The sequence below is a fragment of the Pan troglodytes genome, chromosome 16 (assembly GCF_028858775.2).
Source record: "Pan troglodytes isolate AG18354 chromosome 16, NHGRI_mPanTro3-v2.0_pri, whole genome shotgun sequence".
In the NCBI taxonomy this organism is placed as follows: Eukaryota; Metazoa; Chordata; class Mammalia; order Primates; family Hominidae; genus Pan; species Pan troglodytes.
In genome coordinates, this window is record NC_072414.2 from 43683956 (window position 1) to 43701465 (window position 17510).

General features: G+C 40.5%; 1 protein-coding gene across 2 annotated transcripts in view; it reads left to right on the forward strand.

Moving 5' to 3' along the window:
- Positions 1–17510, forward strand: part of SCG3 (secretogranin III) — a 39493-nt gene that overhangs the window by 16383 nt on the left and 5600 nt on the right. For both annotated transcript variants that reach the window (XM_009429130.3, XM_510407.7), the window contains 3 exons: positions 1490–1573; positions 3277–3414; positions 15419–15499. In XM_009429130.3, coding sequence (XP_009427405.2) covers positions 1490–1573; positions 3277–3414; positions 15419–15499 — 303 coding nt within the window. The remainder of the gene's footprint in view (positions 1–1489; positions 1574–3276; positions 3415–15418; positions 15500–17510) is intronic.

The following is a 17510-nucleotide window of genomic DNA, read 5'->3' on the forward strand; positions in this document are numbered from 1 at the left end:
GTGTATGTGTAACTTTTACAATTAGAGTTTGAGTTATGTCTTTAAGAATTTTTCTGTATAAGCACATTGGCTTTTGACTTCTGCTGCCATGGAGAGCCACCCTTAGATCCCAAGGGGCTCAGGGCAGCATGGGTAGAAGACGATTGACCAGCCTCCTCTCCTCGCATCTGAGCTAGTGACAAGCAGTGATCTGCCTTTCTATTCTGGCCTCAACAGTGTATCATGATTACAAATGTTGCCAGGTATGGCCACTATTTCCAAAAAGAAAGCAATGCATTACACATTAGAATATATTAATTATCTTCTTAAAATAGAGGTAGGGCAAGAGGAGTTTACTTGGGGAGAAAATATACAAAGTAATAATAAGATCCTTACAAACTAACTGCAAAGACATGCTTTTTTGAGAATGGCAGAAAAGGCTCGTCCTAAAATAGTGTGGTGAGATAGCTATGTGGCTGGTTGAATAGCTGAGTACAAAGAGTGTGGTTTCTAATTCATCGTCTACCTTGAGGAAGTCACAGTCTAGACTCCTGTCTAGTAACACTTAATATGATGCTACTCCAAAGAGTAGAATTAGGACAAAGACAAGGATACAGAGTGCAGCTTAATTTAAGTAGGGAAATGCTCCTTAATATAAGTAGGGAAATGACCCCTAAGACTACCTAACAGTAGAACTGGCTTCCTTATGAATTAGTGAAAGCCCTGAAAGACAGAAATCAAACTGTTTGGCTTAAGCAAGAAAGGAATTTATTGCCACGTATAACTGGAGAAGTCCATGGAGGGATGGGATAGTCTGGCTTTGGGTTTGTGAATTCCACCAACAGTGTGAGGAATTGACCTCATCCCATCTCACAGCTCTGACGTTTTGTGTCTTGATTTATTCCAGACAGACCGCTCCCTGTGGGAACAAGATAGCTGGGACAGTCCCAATTTCACCTCCTCACAGCACATCAATCCCAGTGGAAAGAGAGCCTCTTTCTACCAGTGGTCCTACCATTGAGTCTCACTGACCTGGATAGGTCCTAGGCTCCTCCTTGAATTATAGCCCAGGTCATGGAAGACCCTGTTTAGTCATTCTTGAGTTATTCCACCACCAGTGGAGTCAAATGTTCTGAGAGTGAGCCAGGGTTAGGTTCCCCAGGGAAAAATCAAGGTGCAGTTACCACAAGGTGTTGAATAGGTCAAACCCCAAGTATCCACTGTCATTCCCAATCCTGGAAGTGTTCTAGCAGTGGCCATGGAGATGCAGAAGCGACTTCTGCAATTAGCTGAGTAGGAGGCTGAACTTGAGGATCTCAAACTGTATGTCTTTGCATCCTGAGAGTCTATGATTCTTAGAAATAAAATCCAGGTCAAAACATCTTACCAGGAGTGTTAATATTTTGGAGTTGCTATTGTGAGATTTCTGGTGAGATTTAAACATTTTTCGTAAAAATTTGATGTCATCTCTCAGGGAATAAAATTAAATTTCTTTCCTTCCTCCCTCCAGAAAACTTGGATGAAATGATTGCTCTTCAGACCAAAAACAAGCTAGAAAAAAATGCTACTGACAATATAAGCAAGCTTTTCCCAGGTATGATTATTTAACTATTTTTTTAGCCTTTAGAATAATAACCCTTTTGAGTGGTAAATAATGAACTTTAATAAACATTAATTTAAAAATTACAGATTTTGAAAAGTGTTAAAATCTGAAACGCAGCCATAGGATTAACTAGATGTGACCTTGGCTATTTTGTGGCCAATCACAGCACATAAATCTGACCTCAAAAAACATTGAAAAATAATGTAGGTCTTTACTGAAGATTCCTGGAGGTGGCTAGGAATCTTAGGTGGAAAGGAAAAGGCTACATCACAAAACTGAGCAATCCATCCTAAAATTCTCCTTTAGGTATCTTCTCTCCCTAGATAATCACTTCTCCAGACTACTGTCCCTGGTCATCTGTTCACTCCCCACTGCCCACCTCCCGCTCTCCCCTCCCAGGTTTTCTCTCTCCCCTGGGATGGTCTGTGCCCCTAGGTAGTGTGCTTTACCCCCGCTCTTGGTTTCGTCAGTTCCATACCTCCACCTATCACCCTACTCAGCCCATCAAACCCCAGGGAACTGAGCTATGGAAAGGAGCCTCCTTGCAAGGAGGAGGGTGGAACAAAAAGAGAAAATTTGCAAATGGCACATTCTTTTTTAAATTTGTTTAGCTATTAATGACAACCAAAAATTGCAAATTGTTATACTTTGACTCTTTGTCCTATCACAGAAATTATGTACATATTCTTGATGGCATAGTATACAGCCCTTTAAAATATGTTTTCAAGCAGTTTTTAATTACCTGGAAACATCCTTCCATAATAATGTTAATGACACAAGCGGAGAACAAAATTGTACCACAACTGTGAAAAAAAATGCATCTCTCTACATACCGCATCACACTAGTGAATGTTTTATATCAGACACTAACTGATTTCTTTCTTTTCTTCCTATTTCTCTACAATAAAAAAACACTTTATTTTAAAAGTTTACTGTTAGACTGCTTGAGGTTCCAAATATTTTATTGGCTACAGAAATGTATTACAATTGTTTTCAAATGGTTACCTACTTTAAGGTTTATGATTTTTAATTCAACAAAGGATTACTACATGGAAATATGGTTATTTTAAAGTGAGAAGGGAGCAAGAGTTTCTCTCTTTTGATAGCAAGAGTTCAAGTCTCTTCTTCGAATTTAGGGTTCCTAGGGGTAAAGGAGTGTGAAGAAAGGAGCAGAAGGAGAGAAGTCCTGCCATAGCCCCAGATCCTTAGGTGTGACTGAGTAATAGATTGTCTTTCAAAAATGCAGTGTCAAGGAGAGATTGGGCAGCTATAGAGTTATTATCATTTGGAATCAAGACCCACAAAATGTACTTCAGAACATGACATATCCTGGCTTGATCACCTACACTGATTAAAGTAAGACAAAGAATATGCCCTCTAATGGCAAGGTGTGGCAGAATGGAAAAAATACCAAATCAGAATTCAGAAAGCTGGGGTGGGGTGGGGTGGGGGGGATATATCTAAAGTCAACTCATGGGATGACTTTAGACATATCTCTCCCCTTTCTGGGCCTCAATTTCCTCTTCTGTGATATGGGGTTAAAGGGTTGGATTAGATAAGCACTAAGATCCCTTTCAACTCAAAATATGATCTGAGCTCAAACTGTACCTTGTCAATAAAGTTGATTTCTACTTTAGGAACCAATTAATAGATAGGAAACAGGGCTATGACAACAATGCTCAATCTGATTACAGCACCATCAGAGAAGAGTCATGAAGAAACAGACAGTACCAAGGAAGAAGCAGCTAAGATGGAAAAGGAATATGGAAGCTTGAAGGATTCCACAAAAGATGATAACTCCAACCCAGGAGGAAAGACAGATGAACCCAAAGGTATGGGATTGACAGTCTAGGTTAGCAATGAAATTGGGAAAGCAAAAGCTTTCACCACACAAGGTAGGGTGATCCAAAGAGCAAGCTCCATCACATCTGAGAAATTGACACAATCTGTATAGAACAGGCTTGGCATGTGGTATCTTTATTTGAATAGCAATCTTTTTTAATGGTCTTGAGTCTCCTGGGATGGCAAACTGATTTCATCTTTTGATAGTCTTTAGTGTTCAATGGACTTTTGTGTTTGGAGAGGAATATGTATGACGATTAGTGCATTGTTTAACGTATAATTTATAATCTTATGAATTTATTGAGCAATATTTTTTAAACTTATTGAATATTCCTCTAAACAATCACATACTGCTTATTCAACAAGATCACCAAAATTTATTATTTGGTCAGGCGCAGTGGCTCATGCCTGCAGTCCCAGCAGTTTGGATTGCTTGAGCTGAGGGTTTGAGACCAGCCTGGGCAACATGGAAAAACCTCATTTCTACAAAAAATGCAAAAATTAGCCAGGCATGGTGGCACATGCCTATAGTTTTAGCTGCTCAGGAGGCTGAGATGGGAGGATCTCTTGAGTTCAGGACGTGGAGGCTGCCCCACTATACTCCAGCCTAGGTGACACAGCAAGGGCAATGAGAACACTTGGACACAGGAAGGGGAACATCACACACCGGGGCCTGTCGTGGGGTGGGGGGATGGGGGAGGATTAGATTAGGAGATATACCTTATGTAAATGATGAGTTAATGGGTGCAGCACACCAGCATGGCACATGTATACATATGTAACAAACCTGCACATTGTGCACATGTACCCTAGAACTTAAAGTATAATAAAAAAAATTTGAATTTAACAAAGCAAAATTTTAAAATGATTTAACCAGTGATTGTAACTTTTAACACTTTTAAGGACTTGATAAAAATGACAAATTCAATATATCAAATTTCCTTAAATAGCATAAATATATCTATGCAATATATAACACAATTTACATCTTTTTAGGATTTTATTTTATTTTATTTTTTGCAGTGGAGTCTCCCTCTGTTGCCCAGGCTAGAGTACAGTGGCACGATCTCAGCTCACTGCAACCTCCACCTCCTGGGTTCAAGTGATTCTTCTGCCTCAGCCTCCCAAGTAGCTGGGACTACAGGCACGCGCCACCCTGCCCTCTAATTTTTTGTATTTTTCATAGAGATGGGGTTTCATCAAGTTGGCCAGGCTGGTTTTGAACTCCTGACCTCAAGTGATCCCCCCGCCTCAGCCTCCCAAAGTGCTGGGATTACAGGTGTGAGCCACCGTGCTCGGCCATCTTCCTAGGATTTTAGAAACTTTACCATACCCCCAAAGAAAAAGACTCAATGAGGTTATAAGTTCTAAATTGTTATCCCTTTGATTTCAGGTCCGAATGTGGGATCTAGTTGTACAGTTCAGTGGTTCAAGTCCCCTTATTACAAAGTTGTGCTAGTTACATCATGGAAATTTACATCTCTATGTCTCAGATAGATATTATTTTTTTGAAACTCAATGTCTTTACCAGAAGTTGTGAACAAACGGTTTGAACCTACCTTATTTTTCTGTCATTATGATATATTGGCATCTTTGATATAATTGGAACCTTATTTATGTCTTATCACTTGAGCTCAGGAGGTGGAGGCTGCACCACTGTACTTCAGCCTGGGTGACACAGCAATATTAATGTCCCATTAGTAGATTCATCTACAGAGTTTATTCTTTAGGAGCTGAGGGAGTGGGTCAGTGCTCTCTTGGGTGGGGGGTGGTGGAGGAACCCAGCTAATTTATCATCTGAAAACACACCATTGGACTCTCTGAAAAGAGATTTTCATTGGTTATGTATAACCATCAGTTGCAATGAATAGGTAGACTTTTTCTTGTTCCTTGTTATGATGTGATATGAGATCACAAGGACCAATTTTGCCCATGGTATAGCTCTTAATTTTGAAGAAATTGGCCCACTTAAAGGTTCCCCACCCAGTATCTCCTGCTCACACAAATAGAAGCAGGTTCCTATTCACACTGAATAGACCCATGCTTACTGTCTGTGTATGAAGTAGAAGAGAAACAAACTAGCTACGTATTTAATACCTTGAAACTCAATAATACCAATAAAATTACAAACTATTTCCTTTTTATATTACTATCACCTTTGCTAACACTTTATATCAACTTTTTCCATTTGTGTAAGTTATTTCAGTTGTCGTTGTTGGTGATGATGATGACTTTATGCCTAAATTGGTGTAGCTTGGGCAGTGGGAGCTCCCTAAATTTCTCTTTAGTCTTTTTAGTACATCATCTTTGCTTTCTAGCAACAATGGGATATTCTATACCTCTCTGAATTTTCCTTTCCCAAGACTTGAATCAATTCTCCTTCAAGGAGTTCTGGTTCCTTTTTTGTAGAAAAGACTTGTAGAATTAGACACCCAAACCTGGGTTATATGAGTTCAAATGAGTGGTGATAGTGGCGAAAGATGCTGCTTCCATTTCAGCTATTGGGACTTTTCTGAGACAGGGCTGAAAAATATAATTTTTCCTTAATGTATCAAGTTTCTGTTGATTTTTCCTATCTTATATATTTTTATATTTTTGTGCCCTCCTTTTCTCTAGCATGGATTTCATAGACCATCACAATTTTTTCCTACATTTTATATTTTCCTCCATTTTACATTTCCTACATTGTACGTTTTCCTACATTTTTTCCTACATTGACATAGCTGATGTGTCAACTCCAATTGTTTGGTAGTGGCCCATGTTGTGAAAGTTTATGATATTGCATCTGGGTTCAGGAAGAAAGAAAGCAGTAATGATCAATTAATAATGTTTGTCCTTAGCAAGAGTAGGCAGAACTGGTGATATGTGTGCCATGTTTGGGGACCCTGTAGACCAATCAGGCTGCTTTGACACTTCCATTCAACCCTAGGTCACTCTGGATGGGTGGTAAACTCTTTTTAAAATATATATATATGTGTGTGTATACATACATATATATATATATAAAATAGCTCTTTTTTGAAATTGTGGTAAAATGTACATAACATAAAATTTACCATCTTAACTATTTTTAACTGTACAGTTTTGAGGCCCTAAGTACATTCACATTGTTTCTGTACCGTCACCACCATCCACCTCCAGAGCTCTTTTCATCTTGCAAAACTGAAACTCTGTACCAATTAAACAACACTTTTCCATTCTTGCTGTCCCCACTCCATGGCAATAACCATTCTATTTTCTGTCTGTATGGATTTGACTTCTATAGTGACCTCATATAAGTGGAATCATATAGCATTTTTCCTTCTGTGACCAGCTTACGTAACTTAGCATCATGTCCTCAATGTTCATCCATGTTGTAGCAAGTGTCAGAATTTTCTTCCTTTTTTAAGGCTGAAGAAATACTCCATTGTATGTATAAGCCACATTTTATCTATTTATTTGTCTATGGACACTTGGGTTGCTTCTACCTTTTGGCTGTTGTGAGTAATATATATATATATATATATATATCTCTCTTTGAGCTCCTTCTTTCAATTCTTTTGGGTATATATCCAGAAGTGGAATTGCTGGATCATATGCTAATTCTATTTTTAATTTTTTGAGGAACCACCATACTGTTTTCTGTAGCAGCTGCACCATTTTAAATTTCTACCAATCATGTGCAAGAGTTCCAGTTTCTCTACATCCTTGCCTAGACTTTTTATTTCTGGATTTTTTTTTTATCCTAACAGATGTGAGGTGGAGGATGAATGGTAAATTTTTAAAAATAGCTAACCAGGAAAAGAGTGGACTATGATCTGAGACAGAGAACCAGGAATTGGGCAGCATAGAGCATTACAGCTCACCTCAACAGAAACCCAGTGTGCCTCAATCATCCCCTCTGGAAGTGACCCATGTATAGCAATCGTATTTCCCTAGAACCCAGTGAGCCATAGGCTACATCCTTTGACTTGCTGGGGTAACATGCTCAGTGCTTTAAACACCACCTTCTATCGCTGTGCACAGGGCTGTAGGAATGGGTGCTGACATTTCTGTTTGGTTTATTTTTAAGAAAACCATGTAAAAAATGAATATAAAAGAGATGATTCTCTGTAGTCCACTATTGCCTATTTAGGATGTGAGTGTTTGGAGACCAATGATGAGAGTGGATTTCCCTCTTCATTAGGATTTCCATCAGATAGTAATGGGGAGAGAGGAAGAGAGTAGACTAAAACTCTATCCATTTAGTGTTATTCTTTTTTTTTTTCCCGAGACAGAGTCTCTATCTTTCTCCCAGGTGGGAGTGCAATGGTGTGATATCTGCTCACTGCAACCCCCGCCGCCCAGGTTCAAGCAATTCTCCTGCCTCAGCCTCCCAAGTAGCTGGGATTACAGGCATGTGCCACCACACCCAGCTAATTTTTGTATTTTTAGAGACATGGGGTTTCACCATGTTGGCCAGGCTGGTCTCAAACTCCCGACATCAGGTGATCCACCCAATCCATCCAGCCTACCAAAGTACTGGGATTGTAGGTGTGAGCCACCACGCCCAGCCTAGTGTTATTCTTTGCAATGGCTCTCCTAAAACATTAAAAAGAAGGCAGGAATTTGGGGTTAAAATTAGTCCCTCTGCTATTGTTCAGAGATGTAATTTATTAATGTTACCACTGACCCCATTACTCTGGGATAAGGACAACTGACTCTAAAACAGTTTAGAAAACACCAGCTGAGTGTAAGCCAAGGACCAGCAATTTCTAGGAAAAAAAAATGTATTAAACCCCAAAAGGATATACCGACATATATCTTTGTGTTTGCAGTTGTTTCATTGCACTTTTCTCAAGGGCTATTTTGCTTCCCTGTTATAAAACCCAGTGAGAAAACACCCATTGTCTCTAGGTAGAAAAAGAAAAGCATCCATGTGAGTGGAGGCAGGGTTGACTGGGTTTTCCGGGACAGTTATTCAGCAAGAAATAAACACTTATTCCAATGGCATGCCTAGCGCTGTGCTTAGGAAGCAGCTACAGAAGGAATATAAGAACCAATTCCTGCGTTTGAGGACTCAAGCAAGCTTTGAAATGGCCCAAGAATAGTCCTTAACTCATATGCTGGCAAGTGCAACACAGGCCACATACATGCACACATATCCCGCTTGTTGATGAGCCAGGCATAGATAGAACAGGATCCCTTCAGGACAGAAAGCTGGAGGATGTTACACAGTAGAATAAGGGATGAGGTAATGGTCCAGCTAAAACCACTTAAGGAAATAATTATAAGCAGAACACATTGGCAGGAATATCTGTGGGGAGTCTGTTTTGGCCTTGCGGTGTGTGAGGTGATAGCCCTATCTAACCACAGCAACTGTTTATTAACCATGCCTAGCATGAACTGGGTCCTGTGAGGAATATAAGTAATAATAATAATAGTAATAATAATAATACTCTATATTTATATCATGCTTCAGTTTACAAAGCATGTTTCTATGAATCTCATTTCAAGCTTAATGTAAAAAACAGCCAACTTCATTACCAATGATGAAAAATGATACATTCACCTTTGAAAATAGTTTAAACTATTTAAACTATGGTTTCCACAGGGACCCACATTAAGTATAATATTTTTAAATGTTGGTCTAGTTGTTTGACTGATTCAATAATTGTTCCTAAGTTTATGGATATGCTAATAAATTATAATTTATTCTAACTTCAACCAAATCTATAAAGTTGCTTAACTTTTCAAGTAAATTGCTCTCTGAAAACTACTTTCAAACTTTATTTCATTATCTAACTGTGGTTCTTTTTGCCAGTTGGATGTTTACTCATTCACATCTGTTCTGTGAGTCACTGAAAGTCTTTTTTTTTAATCATCCAAGGGATGAAATAAGCATTCTAACACCCATAAACTCATTCCAGTGCTATCATTTAAGTTTACGGCTGGATAATAAAATTAGGCTGGAAAAGGTGATCTCTAAGATAACTTTCACTTAAATATCCTATCATCCTCATAGCTTTTTTACAGGAGCCAGAAAAGTCAGCCTATTTAATAAGTTGATAATAAATTGCCTAATTCCTGTGGATACACTTATTTTTTTAAGCAACATAAGAGAATTCACGCCTGCCTTCAAGCCTCCAGAGATTCTGCTAGAAATGTCCAAAAACAATGAGTCCAATATTCTCCCCTGGGAGTCAGCAAGTGGGTCAGGAAGACCCAAGTGGGCTTGGGAGAGCTATATATCAACATGGATTTTTCAAGGACAGCAAAGGGGAATTTCTTTCTTATGTACAAATCATGAATCTCCTTTTTAGAATTCACCCCTTGATTTACAAATCAGTAAAACAAGGCCCAGAAGATGAGCAACTTGCTCAAGATCTCATGGCCAGAGTGGTGGAGCTGGCCTTGAACCCATGTTTTCTGACTCTTCATCCAGTGCTCTTCCAGTCTTCCATGCTGCATCTAATGGGCATGTAAAATGTCATCATTATGCAGAATCTTGAATCTCACAGCTCTGTGGCCTGTGTCAGCACCCATGCGTCAGTATCAGTTGCTTTGCTTCATCCAGTTCAAAAGTGCAATCATGTAATCTTGACATAATTTTAAGTATTATATCAAACTTAGTTTTTATAAACACTCTTTTACAAAACCTAATGTCTTTAGTATATCCAGTATGCAATAGGCCAACCCTATTGATTTATACACTTTCCCCAGAGGGAGAGAGTCAGGACAGCATAGTAGAGGAAGGACAAATTCATGTTTAGAAAAGATATTTTTTTCACAGTGTAAAAACCAGAACAGCCAGAAAAGCAAGGCTGCATCTCGACTCTGGCCCTCCTCCCATCTGCTTCAGCATATGTTTTAAGGCTTGTGCTCTATTACCTCAGCCATGAGCTATTTTTTTTTCCAAAGGAAGCTGAAATAAATTGAGGAAAAAAATAGTCCAGCTTTCCAAAGTCGACTCTCATAAGGCTTTCAGTGCACACTGTGTAAATAAAAGATTTGCTTTACAGCTCCTGCAAAGAGAAAAGTCAATATGAGCCAGCTGCTTTGCTCCAAGAGCAGAAGAGCAGCTGATGTGATTCCCATTGTTGCCAATGCTCTTGTAAGCGTGTGGAGGTCTTAAAACTGGTGGCAGCGGTTCCCAAACTTTGCTGCACATTGGAGCCACCTCAAGATCATTAAAAAGTACAAATGTTTGGTCCCTAGTCCCAGATTCTGATTTAATTGGTCTGAGGAGCAATTTGGACATTGGGCCTTTAAAAGTTTTCGCTAAGTGATTTTAATGTGCATCAAAGTTTGAAAACAACTGCCTTGCCGGGCGCGGAGGCTCACGCCTGTCATCCCAGCACTTTGGGTGGCCGAGGCGGGCAGATCACGAGGTCAGGAGATCGAGACCATCCTGGCTAACATGGTGAAACCCCGTCGCTACTAAAAAATACAAAAAAAATTAGCCGGACAAAGTGGCGGGTGCCAGTAGTCCCAGCTACTCGGGAGGCTTGAGGCAGGAGAATGGCGTGAATCCGGGAGGCGGAGTTTGCCGTGAGCCGAGACTGCACCACTGCACTCCAGCCTGGGTGACAGAACGAGACTCCATCTAAAAAAAAAAAAAAAGAAAACCACTGCCTTGTCAGCCAGTTTACCAACAAGAGCAGGCACTCAATTTCTCTAGTCTAAAAGGTGAATTTGACCCAGCCCCAGTCATTAAAGGCTCCATATTTATTTTGGTTCAAAAGCAGCCTCTGACCCTGTATTAGTTCTCTCTCACGCTGCTAATAAATACATACCCGAGACTGGGTAATTTATAAAGGAAAACAGTTTAATTGACTCACAATTCCACAGGGCTGAGGAGGCCTCAGGAAACTTATAATCATGGCGGAAGGGGAAACAAACAAGTCCTCCTTCACATGATGGTAGGAAGGAGAAGTGCTGAGCAAATGGGGAAAAGCCCCTTACGTAACCATCTGATCTTGTGAGAACTCACTATCACAAGAACAGCAGCATGGGGGTAACCGCCCCCCTGATTCAATTACCTCCTACTGGGTCCCTCCCATGACACATGGGGATTATGGGAATGACAATTCAAGGTGAGACTTGGGTGGGGACACAACCCAACCGTATCAGACCCTTACTTAGCTATGTCGCCTTGTGCATGTCATTTAACCTCTCTGAGCCTTAATTTCTTCATGAATAAAATGGGAATAATGATATTTAATTAATAGAATTCTATGAAGAATAAATGACATATGGATGTAGTATGTCTATCACATTTGTGTTTTAAATTGTTTCTGAAAAAATAGTTTCTGATATAGCTATCATTTAGGTTTAGAATCCATTAAATTTCAAGTCTTTCAAATAAATCATTCATTTTCACTAAAAAAAAGGCAGAGATAATCTATGCCATATATATATATATATATATTTTTTTTTTTTTTTTTTTTGAGACGAGTCTTGCTCTGTCGCCCAGGTTGGAGTGCAGTGGCGTGATCTCTGCTCACTGCAAGCTCTGCCTCCCAGGTTCATGCCATTCTCCTGACTCAGCCTCCCGAGTAGCTGGGACTACAGGTGCCCACCAACACGCCCGGCTAATTTTTTTTTTTTTTTTTTTTTTTTTTTTGTATTTTTAGTAGAGACGGGGTTTCACCATGTTAGCCAGGGTGGTCTGGATCTCCTGACCTTGTGATCCGCCCGCCTTGGCCTCCCAAAGTGCTGGGATTACAGGCATGAGCCACCGCGCCCGGTCGGCTTATATGTTTTTTTAAGATGTAGTTTCCTAGTTTGGATTCCATGCTGACTGGGCAATCTTCTAATTGCAATTTGGCTTCTGTATAGAAAGCTTTCATCCATTTACTCATTGACAAATATTTCTTGAGAGCTTACTCTCTGTCAGTCTTGTTCTAGGCAGAGGGTACATCAGCAAACAACATATTTCTAAGGGAGGAAGACAATAAACTTAACAAATTATATGCTACAGTAGAAGGTGATAAGTAGTCACCATCTGATGGATAAAAATAAAGCATGAAAGAGGATGAGAATGACGGGGTGTTCTAAGTTAGGGAGACTGTCCTAATCATGTATGTTATAACCCATAAGATACTAGTCTCTCAATGAATTGCAGTCCAATTTTCTTTAAGCTATAGTAAACTCATTCTCTGTTATGAGTTGATAATGTTGATATAGTGAATAAAATAGCTTTTCATACATTACATACTTTTTAAAATTCCATACCATTTTTATAGGTAATTGGTTCCTGAACAAAAAGCAGCCTAATACAATAATGCTGAGACCTCTACTTTATTTTTCTTTTGAGACAGAATCTGGCTGTGTTGCCCAAGCTGGAGTGCAGTGGTGCAATCTTGGCTCACTGCAACCTCCACCTCCTGGGCTCAAGCAGTCCTCCCACCTCAGCCTCCTAATAGCTGGGACTACAGATGCACACCACCACGCCTGGCTAATTTTTTTTTTTTTTTTGGTAGACATGGGGTTTTTCCATGTTGCCCAGGCTGGTCTCAAACTCTTGGGTTCAAGCGATCTGCCCACCCTGGCCTCCCAAAGTGCTGGGATCACAGGTGTGAGCCACAGAGCCTGGTCAAGGCCTTTATTTCAAATTGTCTTATGTTGAGTTCCCTCCAAGGCATGCACTAACAGAAGGATTTGAGGTGAAGTAGCTTTGTTGGGAAGTGACCCCAGGAAGCACCACTGCAGGGTAGGTACATGAGCAGGAAGAGAAAAAAGCCAATATAAGGTGTGATAATAAGCAAGCTTCAGCATGGGCGACTAGAGCTCAATCCTATTGAAGACTTCTGGGAAATAGTAGAACATGCCTGAGGAATAAGGAAGCTGATGCATTGATCTACCCATTTCATCCGTCATCAGTTGAGGGCTGCTCTGGTAGCTAGCTATGAAGAGGGAGGCATGAGAGTGGGTAATGTTTGCCCTACAATGGCGAAAACTTCATTTATTTTTACTCTCCTAATTTGGAATTTTTAATGCAGTGTCTAAACAGACTAAGCTGTGGTTTTCCTTATCCAAAAAAGCTCTAACATCATGATACGATATCAGAAAAGATAGTAGAAAAAATGCTTAATATTATGTAAAGAACAAGACTATTTTCAGACATACTCAAAAGTTGCAAAAGCCCTAACTACCTAATGAGCGAATAACAAATCATTATTCATTAAAGTGAGCCCCATGGGGATCAGTAATTTGATTTAAACTCTTTAAAATAATGAAGTTGCATTGTTTAGAAATGGTCTGCACTAAGATTTCTCTCTTTGTTCAAAATGCCTTATCTAATTGAATTAATTTGAAATAGAAAACACTGCATTTTTAAAATTATTATTTATGTATCTGTTTATTAGTAGAGATAGGGTCTCACGATGTTGTGCAGGCTGGTCTTGAACTCCTGGCCTCAAACAATCCTCCCTCTTTGGCCTCCCAGGCTGCTGAAATCAAGGCAGTTTCTACACCAACTATTGAAGTAAATAAGGACTAAAAATTGTGGATCTCTTCTGGTGTCCATTTACCCCTTTTTGTGTAGTAGTCTCTGTGCTTCTTTGGGGACCAGATGACACAGATCTTCGGTGGTAAGGCAAGAGTGGGCTTCAAGATCAGGAAGAAAGATGCTCAGAGAGTCACTTAGGTAAATACAGTGCGGGCAATTGGAACATGGGCAACTCTTAGGGCAGTGTTATTGTACATGGACTGTAGTTGGAGGTACCCAGGTTCAAGCCTGGCTCTGCTACTTATTAGTCATGTGATTATGACTTTATGTCTCTGTGCTTCAGTGTCTTCATCTGTAAAATGGGGATGATAATAAGACTGCCTCAAAAAGTTGTCGTGAAGAATAAATGAGACAATGCATTTTGGAGCATAAAGCAGTCCCCAGTACATGATAAGCACACAGTACAGGTAGCTCAACCAAGAGGGCTGTGCAGTAGAGTAGAGGTAAGAGGGCTCAGATGGGGCTCAGAATGGGGTGGTCACCACACTGAGCTCTGCAGCTATTGCTGCTGCAGAGGCCCTGGACTTTGAAAGCCTCTTTTTGTAGGCCATCTGGTACTTTCTAGAGCACCTGGTTTCTTGGTGCTGACTCCCTAAGCTTTAGGGCCTCACCTGGTTAAGAGAGTGGCTGATTTCTTTGATATAGAACAAAGCAACATTACTGTCCATGTCTGAAGGTGAGGTCTTATCCTGCAGAGAATGCAGGTAGCGGAAGCTAAGCAGATCAGAGTCCAAATGCCAGCTGTTATTTCCTGTGTATCCTTAGCCTACTCACTTCGCCTCTCTGAGCCCCAGATTCCTCATCTCTCAGTGGTTGGTAATATCCGCTTGCAGACATCAGTGCAGGTAAAGGGCATCACAGAGTAGGTGCATGAGTGATGCCTGGTATTCGCATGCCACACTTGAGGCCCATCGAACAGTGTTTACATCCTGGGGAGTTTTATTAGAGCCAGTTCTAAGGTTTGCCATCCAAACCTTGAAGTGAGGCACTGGTCACCTCTTTGTCTAAGTTTTTGCCCGCCCCCTGCCAGAATTGGGCAGAAGACTTAGAGCTGCTTACACAAAGCCACACATTTGGACTTTTAACTGAAGTGATGGAATCTTTAAGTATCTGTCACTCTCATTCAAGTCCTTGGCTTGATGATGCTCCTCAGTTTGGAAGAACCATCCCTAACCAGAAATGAACTAATCTAAGGACCCATCTATCTAGTAAACTGAATCAAAACTCTTCTCTGCCAGGACATCAAGGTGGATTTATTTGTGTGTGGGAATCATGCCCCTTGACACTTACCAACTTGATTCTTCCTCCTGGAACCTCATCCGCACCTGCTCTTCTTGACCTAAACCCCTCAACACACAAACACACATAGACACATACAAATATGTACATTACCTAGTTAGGGAAACAACCTTGCAAATGCTGCATAAGTCTAATATTTGTGGTTTTGAACATACGTGTGGTCTTTAAAATGAGATGTAGTGATATTTCCTGAGTGTTTGATATAGTTCTCTTACCTCTTCCAGGAAAAACAGAAGCCTATTTGGAAGCCATCAGAAAAAATATTGAATGGTTGAAGAAACATGACAAAAAAGGAAATAAAGAAGGTAGGACCAAGTGTGGTTGTACATTGCAAACTTCACCCATTTGTCAGGGGCTCTTGTTATATAAAAATTCCCACAGTCAAATTGACTGTGCTAAAGTCTCCCCGCAGAGCCCAAAAAAGACTGAAGTCACATGTCAGATACAGAGGGGAACAGAACCTCCATTTCTCTTATTATTCAAATTAGCCTTTCAAGCAAAGGCGTTTTCTTTTCTTTTACGTTTTATTATGAAAAATGTCAAGCAAACGTAGAACGAATAGCATAATGGATCCCTGTGTCTCCAGCACCCATCTTCAATAATTATCAAATGTTGCCAGTTTTGTTTTATCTAGCCCCCCTTTCTTGGAGTATTTTAAACAAAGGCATTTTCCGAGCACAAATTTTGTGCACCCTGCAGTCACGAAAGCAGTCACTTGCTTACATAAAGCAAAACACAGAACCAGGCCCTGTTCTAAGTGCCAGAGATGTCCCGCCCAAGGAATGCACAGCGTCATTAGAGCTATGGTTGGCCCTGCTCAGTGATGTCATGGATAGGTGTGTTACTGCCAAGGAGGTGAGAAGATGGGGTGGATCTTCATACTAGGACAGAGACAGTTGAGAGAAGGGCCACAAGTCTTCCCTGGAAAGTTAAGGATGAATCTGCCGAGTGAGGAGAGATGGAGGCAGAGCGAACACTAGGTACCAAGACATAAAGGGACAAAACAGAGGGGTGGTTCCGGGAACTGGAGCCATTCATGTCCCCAGGAACACTGGATGTTTGTGGAGAAGAGCAGCATACAGGGTTGGGAAATGGGCAGTAGCCATGCCAGGAAGACATTTATGCACCCTTCAGAGAAGGTTGGTTTTAGCCAAGGGAGCCTAAATTGGGGCCTAATTAGGTTAAGAACTGAGAAATCCATCTGGCAGCAGTGTGACTACAGATTGAAAAAATAAGAATCCAGAAGGCAGGAGAGAGATAAGGAGGTAAGACAGAGAGATGTGGAGCAGAAATATGGGGCTGTAAACCAGGGGACAACAGAGGAAGTAAAAAGGAAGGGAGGAACTCAAGAGCCATGTGGAGAAGGAGGATTCTGACATGATTCCCAGGTATCTGGCCAGAGCAGTTGCAAAGTGATGCCTTCCAAAGAAACAAGTAATGCTTCTCAAACTTTAAAGTGCATCCAAATCACCTGGGGAACTTCTTAAATATCCCACTGCCCAGGTTGCACTGCAGCACCACTAAATCAGAAATTCTGGGGACACAGCTCTGGCATCAGTATTTTTTAAACTCCCCAGGTTATTCCAGCGTGCAGCCAAGTTTGCAAACCGCTGAGATACAGCACAGAGGGAGAAAGAGGTATTTTCAGCACCCTCGTAGCTTGGGTCTTGTAAGTTGAGTGATGATGGCAATAATTATCGATGTTCATGCATACTTTATTTGGTTCAAAATGATTTGAATTTCCAGGCTGTCAGTTACATTAAAATTTACACGAACCATATTTCATCAAATCTGTCATTGATTAAAAATGCACCATTGTTTTATGTGCCATTAAATTACAACATGCCATCAATGACTGCAAAGACTTTAAAATTAAAATGTTCATCTTAGAATCACTGTAGTACACTGTGTACCAAAATACATTCCAAAGCCATGATAAATTGTATGGTACATCAATTTGGAGTATTTGTTACTGTTTTCACTGATTAGCATATGAATCAGACTCCTGGTCATAATCAACAACATCTTGCAATTCAATGTTCCCATTCCAGAAATGACCAACCTGGTGAAGCATAGAACTCTGGTGCTTGCATATGGAAGGCTCTGTTAGCAAACTGGCATTGGGTTCGATGCTCCCTTTTGTCTCTGGGAAATATGCAGTATGCCCTCTTGAAGACAGAAACAGAGCTCTTTCTCCACTGCTCTCATATGCGCTCGGCTTGACTTGGGGTCATCTTCTCAAAGCCTGTGGGGGATCTGGGTCCTAGGGTCATGCAGTGGCTGCAGCTGTATAAGCAGGGAGAATTACTATTAGTT